This window comes from Lepus europaeus, chromosome X (genome assembly GCF_033115175.1).
Source record: "Lepus europaeus isolate LE1 chromosome X, mLepTim1.pri, whole genome shotgun sequence".
Classification (NCBI taxonomy): Eukaryota; Metazoa; Chordata; class Mammalia; order Lagomorpha; family Leporidae; genus Lepus; species Lepus europaeus.
This window is the reverse complement of record NC_084850.1, coordinates 38819303-38833317: the sequence shown is the minus strand read 5'-3', so window position 1 is coordinate 38833317 and position 14015 is coordinate 38819303. Positions and strand designations below refer to the sequence as shown.

General features: G+C 38.8%; 1 protein-coding gene across 1 annotated transcript in view; it reads right to left on the bottom strand.

Annotated features, from left to right (window-relative positions):
* DIAPH2 (diaphanous related formin 2) overlaps nt 1–14015 on the bottom strand; it is a 985476-nt gene that overhangs the window by 210298 nt on the left and 761163 nt on the right. Inside the window, exon 24 of the mRNA XM_062183022.1 lies at nt 11960–12124. Within this exon, the coding sequence (XP_062039006.1) occupies nt 11960–12124 (165 nt within the window). The remainder of the gene's footprint in view (nt 1–11959; nt 12125–14015) is intronic.

Sequence of the window (14015 nt, the reverse complement as noted above, 5' to 3'; positions counted from 1 at the left end):
AAAACCAACCTATTTGTGATAAATAATGAATCTTAAATCATAGTGCAAAGCAGAGACTAATAGCAGGGTTTAGGTAACACTAGCATGCATTGGTCAAACTGGTGAGTCATGGATCACCAATTTAAGGACCCTTGCCACAGGGAAGTTTGATGAGCATGTTATGTAGAAAACAAAAAGAAAAGCAAGATTCCACTGGCCTATTTACAGCTGGCTTACAATAGTCATGACTGTTAGCACGATGCCAAAGTCCACGTGTTTGTAAAAAGACATCATGAAATGAGCCAATTAACATTTTAATCACAACCCAAGACACAACCAATGGCATTATACAATGAATGCTGATGGACATATTCATACAGGCATAAATCACTAGGCTTTACAAATAAATATATATATGGGGACTTACAACATCATAAGACTTTTGTTATTATTTTAAGAAAAATAAACAGCCGGCCGGCGCCGTGGCTTAACAGGCTAATCCTCCACCTTGCGGCGCCGGCACACCGGGTTCTAGTCCAGGTCGGGGCACCGGATTCTATCCCGGTTGCCCCTCTTCCAGGCCAGCTCTCTGCTGTGGCCAGGGAGTGCAGTGGAGGATGGCCCACGTTCTTGGGCCCTGCACCCCATGGGAGACCAGGATAAGCACCTGGCTCCTGCCATCGGAACAGCGCGGTGCGCTGGCCGCAGCGCGCCTACCGCGGCGGCCATTGGAGGGTGAACCAACGGCAAAAAGGAAGACCTTTCTTTCTCTCTGTCTCCCTCTACTGTCCACTCTGCCTGTCAAAAAAAAAAAAAAAAGAAAAAAAAAAAAAAGAAAAATAAACAGCCTAAACACACACACACACACACACACAGAGATATATAGGGAAATGCCTAGATGAATATATACCAAACTATTAATATTAATTATTTTTCAGTGGATTTTTTCAGTCTATATTATCTAATTTTCTCACAATTTACATACATCATTGATTAAAAAAACCCTTTACAAGGCATACAAATTAGGACACCTTTCAATTGTATAGAAAATATTAGTAACTGAAATAATATACTGGCCAAGTTGATCACTGAAATTATTTGTAAAATATTAAACTGATGTGACAAATAAGTGTGTTATTAACTTATTTAGTACATTATTTTGCTTACTAATGTGGGCCATTACACATTATTTTTGAAATGATAATATTTAAAAATTTTTACTTATATTTGAAAGGGAGTGTGGGGAAGAGAGAGGAAGATATTGATCTTCCCTCTGCTGGTTCACTTCCCAAATGCCTGCAACAGCCAGGACTGGGCCAAGACAAAATCAGGAGCTCTGAACTCAATCCACTTTTCCAGTGTGGGTGGCAGGACCCAAGTACTTATGCTACCATCTGCTGCCTCCCAAGGTAGGCATTAGTGGAAAGCTGGACTCAGAAGCAGACCTAGGACTCAAACTCAGGCACTCCTGGCAGGTAGGCAGTGTTACCAAGAGAAGCCCAGGTTTGGTAGCCCTAGCCAACCTGTAGGTTGACAGCTATAGCTGAATTACCATGTGACAGCCTTAGGCAACTAGTCCAGCAATGTGACCTATTGCATGGCAACTGCTGCAACTGTCCCCAACAGGGAAGCCCAGCCAGGGCCCCATGACAGCACAGTCTGCAATATCCAAACTTCCTTTCCTTTGTGTGCAGCACCCAAACCTACCTTCCATGCATCACCAAGTCATCTTCTCCCACATACTAGAAACCAGCTAGAAATAGCCAAGTGGCTTCAGGATATATTCCTGTAATGACCTTAGTTCACTGTAATGTCGTTATAATAAAATTACCATGAGGAGCACTCCCACTATGCACCTGATACCACAGCACTTCTGATATTTCCAAAAAAGTATACTACTCAAGTCCCACCCCTTTTGAATATTCAACTAAGCCCCACTCCAGAACCTCCCACTATGCCTCTTGTTAGTATAAAAGGATGGCTGAAATCTTGTTGAGGATTGTATTTTTCCTTTTAGTGTTTTGCACTTTTTTGTTTGTTCATATTCTCTCTGTCTCTCTCCCTCTCTCTCTCACCTTGCTGGAGGGTTCCCAGGTCTTGACTTTAAGCATTTATGGTTCTTTAGTTTGCACTTTTCATTTACTTTCATTAAATCCTGCTTTTCTGTAGATGTTTAAAGCCTCCATCATGAATTCTTTCACATGCAGAGGGAAGAGCCTGGAATAAAGCCCAGCCAGGGATCCCATTGCCCACAATACTATGAGTGCAGGCATCTCAAGGGGCCTCTTTTTTTTTTTAAGATTTATTTATTTGAAAGCCAGAGTCATAGAGAGAGGAGAGGCAGAGAGAGAGAGAGAGAGAGAGAGAGAGAGAGAGAGAGGTCTTCCATCTGCTGGCTCTCTCCCAGATGGCCACAACAGCCAGAGCTACACGGATCATGCTAACAGTCATGACTATTGTAAGCCAGCTGTAAATAGGCCAGTGGAATCTTGCTTTTCTCTTTGTTTTCTACATAACATGCTCATCAAACTTCCCTGTGGCAAGGGTCCTTAAATTGGTGATCCATGACTCACCAGTTTGACCAATGCATGCTAGTGTTACCTAAACCCTGCTATTAGTCAGGAGCCAGGAGCCAGGAGCTTCTTTCGGGTCTCTCATGTGGGTGCAGGGGCCCAAGGACTTGGGCCATCCTCTACTGCTTTCCCAGACCATAGCAGAGAGCTGGATAGGAAGTGGAGCAGCCAGGTCTCGAACCGGCGCCCATATGAGATGCTGGCGCTTTAGACCAGGGCGTTAACCCGCTGCGCCACAGCGCTGGTCCTCAAGTGGCCTCTTAAGCCCTGTCCCAAATGTTTGTTCTGAAAAATGATAATTTAAGAAAAAAAAAAGTTAGCAGTTAGCACTGAAAAAGAGTTTCTCAGTTTCAGCATTATTGTCATTTTGAGCCAGATAACTCTTTGTTGTGTGGGGTCATCCTGTGTGCTGTGTGGGATGTTTAGCAGCATCCCTGGCTTTACCTACTAGATGCCAGTAGCACCTCCTCCTGAGTGTGATAACCAAAAATAGCTCTGGAGCTTATCAAAAGTCCCTGGTGGTGGTGGTGGGGAATATCACCTGTGGTAGAAAACAAGCCTAACTCAGATAAAGCCAGGTTTTTTAGCAGCTGCTTTTGTCCTATATGATCCTATATGATCCGCTGTGATCGCTCAGGACAGTTGTCAGTCATAAAAAGTAATTGAAGCTTCCTTATTCCTTATTTAAGCATATAATGGATAACCCTAGATCAGAATAATTAGCTGGTAACAGCTTTTCTGGCAACAAAATAGCTTATTTTTCCACTTTAAACTCTGCATGGAACACTAGGAGACAATGTATGTTTATCATTGAATGTTTATCACTGAACTTAAATGCCAAATGAGATTGGACAGAACGAAAAGGAAAGGACTTCTTTAATCATGAAAGGTCAGACAGTAGCAAAACAAAGATCAGACCTGGTTTACATGCCACTTTCTGGAGCCTTCCTTAAATCAGACAGAATAAAAGCCTCTCTCTGTTTTTATGCTTTTTGTATATATGCATCATAGTTCATCATTCTTGTTTTGTTCATTTGATTGCCTTTCCTTCTAGAATGGGCACTCTGGAGAGCAAGCATTTTGCTGTTTTAAATCTGTGGTTGTTTGATTCACTCATTGTTTTATAAGTTCATTAAATTATTCAAACAAATCCTTATTGATTGGCACTGTGCTTGGTTCACAGAGTGTTAATCACTGAGGACATGGAGATGGGCACATTATAGGGTGAAATACGCTAGGATGGAGGTAGGAAAGCACAATGAAGGATTATCTAGACTAAGGTTAGAGGAAGTGACTTCAGTAAGTTTATAAACAAGTGAAGAAGGAAAGGGGAGGGGGAGAGAGACAGGGTATACAGATGAACAGAGCTCAACAAGTGGGATTCCAGAGTCCTGCCTCCCACTGCCTTACAGAGGGCTAGGGCATCCTTTCAGATAAAAGATTTATAAGCAAATGGATGAATGAGGATGAAGTACAATGAAGAAGAACTCAGCAAGCTCAGAGGGTGGTATCTTTATGCTCAGATGGTAACCAGCATGCTTTGATAGCAATCTATACCTTGGCCAATCTCAAGACTCCTTAAAAAGGTCAGTTTGTATACCGTCCTGTTTACCCTCTCTCTCTCTCTCCCTTCCTGGTGTTGGGACATGATTCATTAATGACTTATTTATGAGGAATGCTTATGTGAAAAAATATTATATGAGATATTACTGCTAGAACTAAAGATATTGCATTTTGTTTCCTTGTTCTAGTTCTCAGACTAGGAAAAGTAGGCACTGAACCGATTCTGTTATTTAAAAAAAATGTCATTATTAACTATTACATTGTCTTAGATTTTTAAAGGGTAAAACTCAACTTACTATAAACATTTCTGAAAACTTTTAGAAATATTTTTTGGGAAATTTATGATATTTTTAAGTTTTATAATATTAATCTAAAAATGTATACATATTTAAAAAATATTCAGACCAGTAGGCATTTACATCATGTTGGGGATTTTGGGTTTTCTTTAAGTATGTATTCCATTATTACATATTCCTTTTGTTCTTTATGATATAGTATTTAGCTTTTCTATACAAGGAACAATCATATCAGAGAAATAGGACATCTACTTCTGGCCCAAAGTAAACAGTGTAAACAGAATACAACAATTGATAGGTGACATCTTTTTCTAAAGAAGAATTCAATGATGTGTGTATAATACAGTAAAGTGCTCTCCAGCACAGCTGGGGAATGAGGCATTCTGGTCAAATATTCTACTTAATACAGTTACCATATATTTTACATGGATCGCCTATTTTCAAAGAGTTGCAATAGATCAAAATAAACCTAAGGCTATGTAGCCAGGGTGGTCCCAACTGAGCTCAAAGGGAATTATCTGGGTGTATGTGATTAACTAGATGGAGTTGGTAGGCCCTTAGGGCTCTATTTGCATGAAAGGATTTATGCTGGCATTTTATTTAGTCCTGGCTTCCAGGAAAAGGAAGATGCATGCCTAGGTGCCTCAACAAAAGGGAGGAAGCAGGACAATGCGGGAGCTTATGATATTGGGATCTTCTTTAGGTCCTAGGTCTTGAAACATTTTTAAAAAGCTTCCAAGGAGAAAGGAATCAGAGGAGAAGGGAAAGGAACTGTTTTTATTCAGTGTCCTGTGAAACTCGGCTACTTCTGCCCTGAGCGTAACACCACGATGGTATTTCAAGGGCTGGGGTAAAATTAGAACAATACAAGATGGTATCTTGGCCCATACATATGCATTTTCATTGAAGGTGAATCCCAAGCAGCTCTGCCAGCAAAAAGCATTTAGCAGAGAGGACCTAGAATAGTAACAAGACAGAAAAGACAGACTTTGATCTGCTCAATGCTATAAACTTAGCACTTTAGAATAGTAGGTACTCAGTAGCTCATTTGTGAACAAATGTCAAATGGTATTTATAGATGACATGGTTTTAGCACTTGTGAGATGACTCTAGATGTACTTGAAGTGGACACTTTGCAGGCAGCTTGAGTCCTTCTAGTTGGCGGAGGGGGGAAGGAAGAAGACCAAACTTGGGATATTTGGGTTATTGTTACTAAAGTGGCCCCCCTCTAAACTCCCAGGTGATGAGACCTGGAGACATTTAGCCTACGATGAAAACTATAATATTCAAGAGGTACATTCCATGGTCTTGCAAGTTCTTGAGGTGGTACTGATGACTATTTTATTGGCAAAGTAAAGAGGTATCAAGTTAGGAGGCATCTAATAGAGATTTTGGGATGATGGAATTCTAGACAACATAGAATTACTCATTAAAAAAATCACTTTTTTGGGGCCAGTACTGTGGCGTAGTAGGCTAAGCCTTCGCCTGCAGCTCCAGCATTCCAAATGGGTGCCAGTTTGTGTCCTGGCTGCTCCTCTTCTGATCCAGCTCTCTGCTTGTTGCATGGGGAAGCAGTGGAAGATGGCCCAAGTGCTTGTGCCCCTGCTCCCCAGTGGGAGACTCAGAAGAAGCTCCTGGCTCCAGATGGGCTCAGCTCCTGCCATTGTGGCCATTTAGAGAGTAAACTAGTGGATGAAAGACCTCTCTCTCTCTCTCTCTCTCTCTATCTGTAACTCTATTTTTCAAATAAATAAATAAAATCTTTTTTTAAAAAATACATTACTTTTTTAAACAAAATATTTGGTTTCTTAAAAAAGTCTGCCATTTTAATAGTAAAGTACTGCACTAAAGTTTCCTTTAAATGTCAAGTGCTTTGTGAATTGAAGGTTTAAAAATGTGTCAAAATAACTTAGTCTTCTTGGATCAGGAATTACACACACAATCTTTTTATGCAGAAATTCATCTTCATTTCTTTAAAGTCAAATTACCTTTAATGAATGAATAAAATTTTCTGTATAGTATCAATTTAGTCTTTTGAATCTAACTAAATGCAGATGCTCACTTTGGCTTTCCAATTACACTTTAGATTTAGATATGATTGAGCCCTGTAAAGGGGAAGATAGTTTAAGAGAGACGAGAATTTCTCAAAATTAAGTATCACCAGAAGAACATGGCTACACAGGGAGCTCTCAGACAAGTTTAGATTTTAAAAGAACAATTACTTAAAATAGAAGGAAGAACATCCCTGAGAATTAATCTAAGAGTAACCTTGGTTGTCATACTCCCTATGTCTTACCAGTGATGGGAGCAATTAAGGCATAATGACAGTCACACATTGACCTCTCAGCTTTCCTCTGGTTTTGACACCATGCTTCCAAAGTTTCTGTTCTAAGAGGCTCAGGTCCTCTTATGAACATGCTGTTCTGTTCGGTTACTTCCACTTGACTTCCAGACTTGACTTTTCCCAGTCTGAGAGGAGAGTTAACTCTAAAGGAGTGTGGCCCAGAGCCAACCATCCATCTGGCCTTTAAGTAAGCATAGCTCTTTGGAGTTTGTAAACCATTTTAATTTTTAAAAGTTCAGTTCTATCCTGAGCTCACAGGGAGGTCATGAAAGGATCTTAAGTTGGGAAAGTAACAATTAGTTTGTTTCTTTTGTTTTCAACTTCACTTTGACTATAATGTGGTGAATGGATTAGGAGACAGACAACAGATTAGAGAATAAAACACACATATCAGTCAGGAGGTTACTGCTACAGTCAAGCCGAGAGATGGTGGAGGCCCAGAACTGTAAGTGTGTGGACTTGGAGAGAAACGAAAGGATTTAAAAGATTATCTAGAAGGTTGAAGCAGCAATACTTAATGATGGCATAAAACCCCATGATGACTTGATATCACTAGGCCTCCAACAGCCCATTTTAATGCTCACCTAAGAGCTGTTCTAAAGTTTATTTAGATGAACAGTAACACATGCTTATTTTGTTGAGCAGAAATCTGCTAGCATGATTAATAGTAGCAGTCAAATTTTCTTTTCATGTCAATAAGTCTAATAATTATGCAAAGCATTATTCCTACAATCCTAGTATTTGAGGTATAGAATGAAAACACACACGCACATCACATATTTACTGAGTGCCTGGGTAATACATGGTTTTTTTTAACAACACACACACACACACACACACAGAAGCAGAAGAAAACTGACAGACTTAAAAGAGAAAAGGAGTATTTTTAATAATTTATTTGGAGCTATGAAAGTTATTGAAGTATAATACTTGCCTCGAACACTTTCCCAACAGCTGAAATTAATTTTTATGCCTAAGCAAGATACTTCATGGTGGTGAAACATATAAGGTTCACTGATTTTGAATATTCTATTCAAAATATCTCAAAAGAAAAAAGACTATTTGTGCAGTCAACTATTTGAACTAGTAAAAAGACTGAAGCATAAAGGAGAATAAGCAAAAAACACATTTAGCATCACATAAATATGGAATTTGATTTTCTTCCACAAAATATTCAACTTATACTTACGGTTATTAAGTAATCTTGCCTATATTATGTACTCCTTGTAAATCGAGATAAAATCTCAATCTCATAGAATGTAACTAGAAAGAAAGTTATCATTCTAAATTTGGAAATATTTCTAATTACATATATATCCACACCAGTATATTGCACATTCATCTTGAATACCTTTAATATGCTCATTAGCTGAATAATATGTAATATGTATAATATTAGTTATAGTGATTACCCAATTCTGCATTCATTCATTTGAATGTGATTATTTGGACAAAGGTCTTAATCCATAATGTCAATCCTTTTTGTTTATTTCTGTTTTTCCTACCCTTTAGAGGATATCTCTGAGGAAGATTTTTTGGTATGTACATTTTGTTTATACTACACATGCCAAATAGATCTTCCAAGATGAAACTCTGAGCTCATTTGGAAGTAATTTTTGGTAGCACATGAATCAGAACTCTTATTTTCTTCTCAGCACTACTGGTATTTTATTGCTTCCATCTATAGTCCAATATGCTTTTAGCACTAAGAACCCTGAGGCCAAATACAAAGCACTAAGAAAATGGGAACTTCTGGCGATTACAATTTTTGTCTCCCTTTCAGGGTTCTTCCCTCCCCTGGGACAGTGATTTCACTTTAAGCTCACAATGAAACAGGAACATGGAAAGTACAAATGATGGACTGAAGTTGGTGATGCTGCTTTAGGAATCTTTGGCTTATAGGTCAGGTGTAAACCCTTACATCTGCTTGTCAGATTTGCCTGTCAAAGTCCTGTGGATTTTTCCAAACCCTGCCTAAATGTCACAGTCACTATAAAGGCTTCTCTGGCCAGTACAGGCAGAGTTAGGTCATTCCTCTTTTGTGTTACTATAATACCTCAACATATTTCTGTGACAGCACTTATCAAACTATATTGCATTTTTCTCTCTCTCTCCACTCCTAGAAGGAAACTATTCTCTTCTTTTTATCTCTGGACCAGAACACTACCAAAATCAAGTTGGTTCTCAATAAATAATTGAAAGACTGGTCAGAGAATAGCTAATAACACTCAACATCTGCATAGCATAGGTTATGATGTCTTTTCATACAGGAGTGAGGAAGACACAGCAGGAACTATCATCTATATTTTATAGACCAGGAAACCAATGCCCAGAGAGGTTACATGATTAACCCAAATTCAAAACCACTAAGAACTTACACATCTAGGTCTTGTGCTAGTAAGTTTAAAAAAAAAAATTGTAGATAGAAGTGGTAGCAGTAGTGTATCTATGGCAAAGATGGCAATGTCTGGCCAGGACTACACCAGGGAATTATTTCAGAGTGGTTGACACATTATTGGATCTGGTTACTTGTAAAAATCAATCTTTTTTTTTTTTTTGACAGGCAGAGTGGACAGTGAGAGAGAGAGAGAGAGAAAGGTCTTCCTTTTGCCGTTGGTTCACCCTCCAATGGCCGCCGCGGCTGGCTCGCTGTGGCCGGCGCACCGCGCTGATCCGATGGCAGGAGCCAGGTGCTTCTCCTGGTCTCCCGTGGGGTGCAGGGCCCAAGCACTTGGGCCATCCTCCACTGCACTCCCTGGCTACAGCAGAGAGCTGGCCTGGAAGAGGGGCAACCGGGACAGGATCGGTGCCTCGACCGGGACTAGAACCCGGTGTGCCGCGCCACAAGGCGGAGGATTAGCCTAGTGAGCCGCGGCGCCGGCCTGTAAAAATCAATCTTAAAAGGTTCTCAAGAAGGTAAGTGCATGTGAAACTAGACATAAGAATATGAAATTATTTTCATTGAGAAAGATTTGTGATACATTCTTTCTCTGTACTCAAGAGAAGACAGTAGAAAGAAAAAAGACATAAAATATATTTTATATATAGACACAATACATGACTCTGCCATCTCTGAAATTCTGACCATGACTCATAGACTCCTAAAGAGGAATAAGTTATTATAGATCAGTACTCTAAGTCTTTCATTAAAAACAACAATGGATAGCTAGAAATGATAAATGATTTATCTAAAGTCATATAGCATGTTTGTGGCAGGACATAGAATCAGGTCTTCTTAACAATAATATCTTCACTTTTAAACAAGTTATGATTGAGAAATCATACACGTATAGTTCTTAGCAAGATATCTAAGGATCTGGTGAATATGACTATGTACATATAGGCTATAATACAGAAATTATCCTTAAAAACATGCTGTAAAATGGGAGAAGTACACTATCTATGACTGTGTATTGAGGAATTTGGAGTATATAATGTGACAGGTAGTGCTTTAGGATCCAATCTATTTTTTAAAAAATATTTACTTATTTTACTTGAAGGTCAGAGTTACACAGAAAGAGGAGAGGCAGAGAGACAAAGAGAGAGAGAGAGAGAGAGAGAGACAGAGAGTTTACAGCTGGTTTACTCTTCAGTTGGCTGCAATGGCTGGGGCTGCACGGATCTGAAGCCAGGAGCCAGAAGCTTCTTCCAGGTTTCCTACGCAGGTTCAGGGGCCCAAGCACTTGGGCCATCTTCTACTGCTTTCCCAGGCCATAGCAGAGAGATGGATTGGAAGTGGAACAGCCGGGACTCGAACCAGCGCCCGTATGGGATGCTGGCACTGCAAGCGGTAGCTTAACCAGCTACACCACAGTGTTGGCCCCCAATCCATGTTTTTAAAATAAGGCACTTTTGCATGGAAATTTGCAATATTAATTATAATTTTTATTTCTCTTCACTCATAGTTGTTATAAAAATAATTTATTGGACTTACCATCTCAATGTCTCAATGAAAGAATATTTTTGATTCTCATTTACTTTTTAAAATACTTTCTTTTTCTTTTTGGAAATAAGTAAATATAACCTAGGAGATTACATGTTCATATCATATTTATAGCTTTTAAGTTTTGAAAATGATTTGACCACTTCCTCTTAGCCCTCTTTTCTTTGAGAGTGGAACCCACTCTGCTAGTTATTGGTTAGCTAAAAAGTTAAATATGTGTCTATTAAGGGACAAAGATAAAAATTAGCTAACATTCTCACCAAAAAAAGATCAATGATCATTTTTATGAGAGTTTTCTGTTTAGCTTCTATTACCAAAGTTGTTTATTTCACTTTTGGGACAAGCTCTGGGTTATATCCCCTGGGTTAGTAGATGAAAGCAATTTGGTTTCCACAAGTATATTTGTTTCTCAGATTTTGTAAGTCACATCAAAATCAGGTGATTTCATGGAGCAACACTAGGAGAGGGAGCTTTATTTAACAAATAACTTTGGAAACAGAAACACACTTCAAACTACAGTGAATTCATTTGTTAACTGATCTTCCTGCTGGGGGTGACTGCTAGAGTTCCTTCTTTCAAATACATGGGCCATTACCAGTTTGATATCACCTATTGTGCATCTCTTTCTGTTACCATCATAAATAGTCTGTGTCCTTCCTTCTAGTCCTTCTTGGGATACAGAGGAAATGTGTTTCCACAGTATTTATAACAGCAAAGCTTCCTTCTGGCATCACAACTTGCACCCTAATTGCCTACTCCTAACAAGTGCTAAAATCTATTATCCCCAGGAGTGACAGTTTAAAGCAACAAAAATTAAAGGTATTCAAGGTCATTTACATAGTCCAATTTAAAATAAACTTTTCATTTAGGCTATGAAACAAATCTGTTCATCAGTTCATAATCACTTTAGTGTATCAAGTGAAAGATGATCTTAGATACAAATTTTTAAGCTAGGTGAAATTATAACATTATGTTACTTAAAATTCGGTCACTTAAATACCAATTTACTCATTTTCTAAAAAATTTCAATGGAATATTTCCCATATATACCTTCAATTGAAGACAATTCATTTAGGTCTCCATTATACATTAAACCAGCCAACAAGTTTTACCTATGTCACACATATAAAATATCTGTCAATTCTTGTTAAATGACTATAACATGAACTCAGTATAGTCAATAAGTACATAACATGACAATAGAAAAAGAAAAAAAAATAAAAGGAAAAGGCCTTGCAATGCTTTAAGACGAATTACTCACCAGAAACAAAGTTCGGAAGTTGCTGAGATCTCCAAAAAATTCTTCTATGCTCACTGTCTTGGAGTCAAAAATGAAGTATTCTCCAAGATTCTCATACAGCTTTACCATGTTGTTGTGCATGGTGAACAGCTTTTCATACTGGTCTCTGGCACTCTTTGTAAAACTGTAGCTTTGTGTTAAGGAGCATGATCCAATGGGCCAAGGACATAAACAGGCATTTCTCAAAGGATGAACAAATAGCAAACAGACACATGAAAATATGCTCAGGATCACTAGCCACCACAATGTGGTTTTACCTCACCCCAGTTCGAATGGCTATCATATAAAAATCCCAAAATAACAAATCCTGGCAAGGATGTGGGGAAAAAGGTACCCTAATACACTGTTGGTTGGAATGTAAACTAGTACAGTATGGAGATTCCTCAGAAATCTGAAAATAGATCTGCCATATGACCCAGCCATCCCACTCCTGGGAATTTACCCAAGGCATATGAAATCAGCATATGAGAGTTATTTGCACCCCCATTTTAAGCAGCCAATTCACAATAGATAAGATATGGAATCAACCCAGATATCCATCAACTGATGACTGGATGAAGAAAATGTGGTATACACAAGATGGAATACTACTAGGCCATTAAAAAGAATGAAATCTTGTCTTTTACAACAAAATGGATGCAGTTGGAGACCATTATGCTTAGTGAAATAAGCCAGTCCCCCAAAGCCAACTATTATTTGTTTTCTCTGAAATGTAATGCATAAGAGTGAAATTGACATCTTGAGATTTGATTCTTATTTATAGCCCTTGTCTATACTCCTGAGGAACAGTGGTCTTTCTACTTACTACTTGTTGAATTCTTTATTTAGTGGAGGATAGAGCTTGTGATTACAAAGTAAATTCAAAGTATTTTATCACAAAAATTAAAAGAAAAATAAGGGAAGAGGATAAAGGGAGGGATGAGGAGAGAGAGGGAAGTATTGTTTTTAAAATTGTATATATGAAATACATGAAATCTGTTCTTTTTATATAAGTAAATAAATTTATTTTAGAAAATAGATATTAAGATTGAAGTAAACCATCACTTTTGTAAATACATTTGTAATAGGCAAATATTTGTATAAGCTTAGTAAGGCTGCCATCAAATAAATAAACAAATGTTTAAAAAAATACTACAGACTGGATGGCTACAAGGCCCATACACTCCTGCTACCAACTAGTAAATGTTACTTGACAAAAATGCTTCAGAGAAAGGTAAGCAGGCTAAACAGGAAGTATAAAGGAAACCAGAAAACATCTGAAAATTAGAGTTAAATCTATTAAAAAGCAATAATGATGGGGCCTGCACTGTGGTGTAGTGGGTAAAGCCGCTGCCTGCAGTGCTGGCATCCCATATGGGCACCAGTTTGTTTCCTGGCTGCTCCACTTCCAATCCAGCTCTGTGCTATGATCCGGGAAAGCCCAACTCCTTGGGTCCCTGCACCCACATGGGAGACCCGGAACAGGCTACTGGCTCCTGGCTTCAGATCAGCGCAACTCCGCCCCTTGTGGCCAACTGGGGAACAAACCAGCAGATGGAAGACCACCCCCTGCCCACCTCTCCTCTCTCTGTGTAATTCTGACTTTCAAATAAATAACCTTAAAAAAAAAAAAAGCAATATTGAGTCTAGAAATAAAATTACTTTCAGTTGAAAAGTCACAGACTTGGAATCATAAAAGAAGGATAATAGCACAGTTTACTGTATACCAGTTTAGGAACCATAAGAGCATGTTAATATTTTGTGGTGATATTTTTTTATCAGGTATTGATAACAGTCACTTGAAATATTTGACTTGTAACTTTCTTTCTTTTTTTTTTTTATTTTTTGACAGGCAGAGTGGACAGTGAGAGAGAGAGAGAGAAAGAGAGACAGAGAGAAAGGTCTTCCTTTTTGCCGTTGGTTCACCCTCCAATGGCCACCGCGGCTGGCTCGCTGCGGCCAGCGCACTGCGCTGAGCCGATGGCAGGAGCCAGGTGCTTCTCCTGGTCTCCCATGGGGTGCAGGACCCAAGCACTTG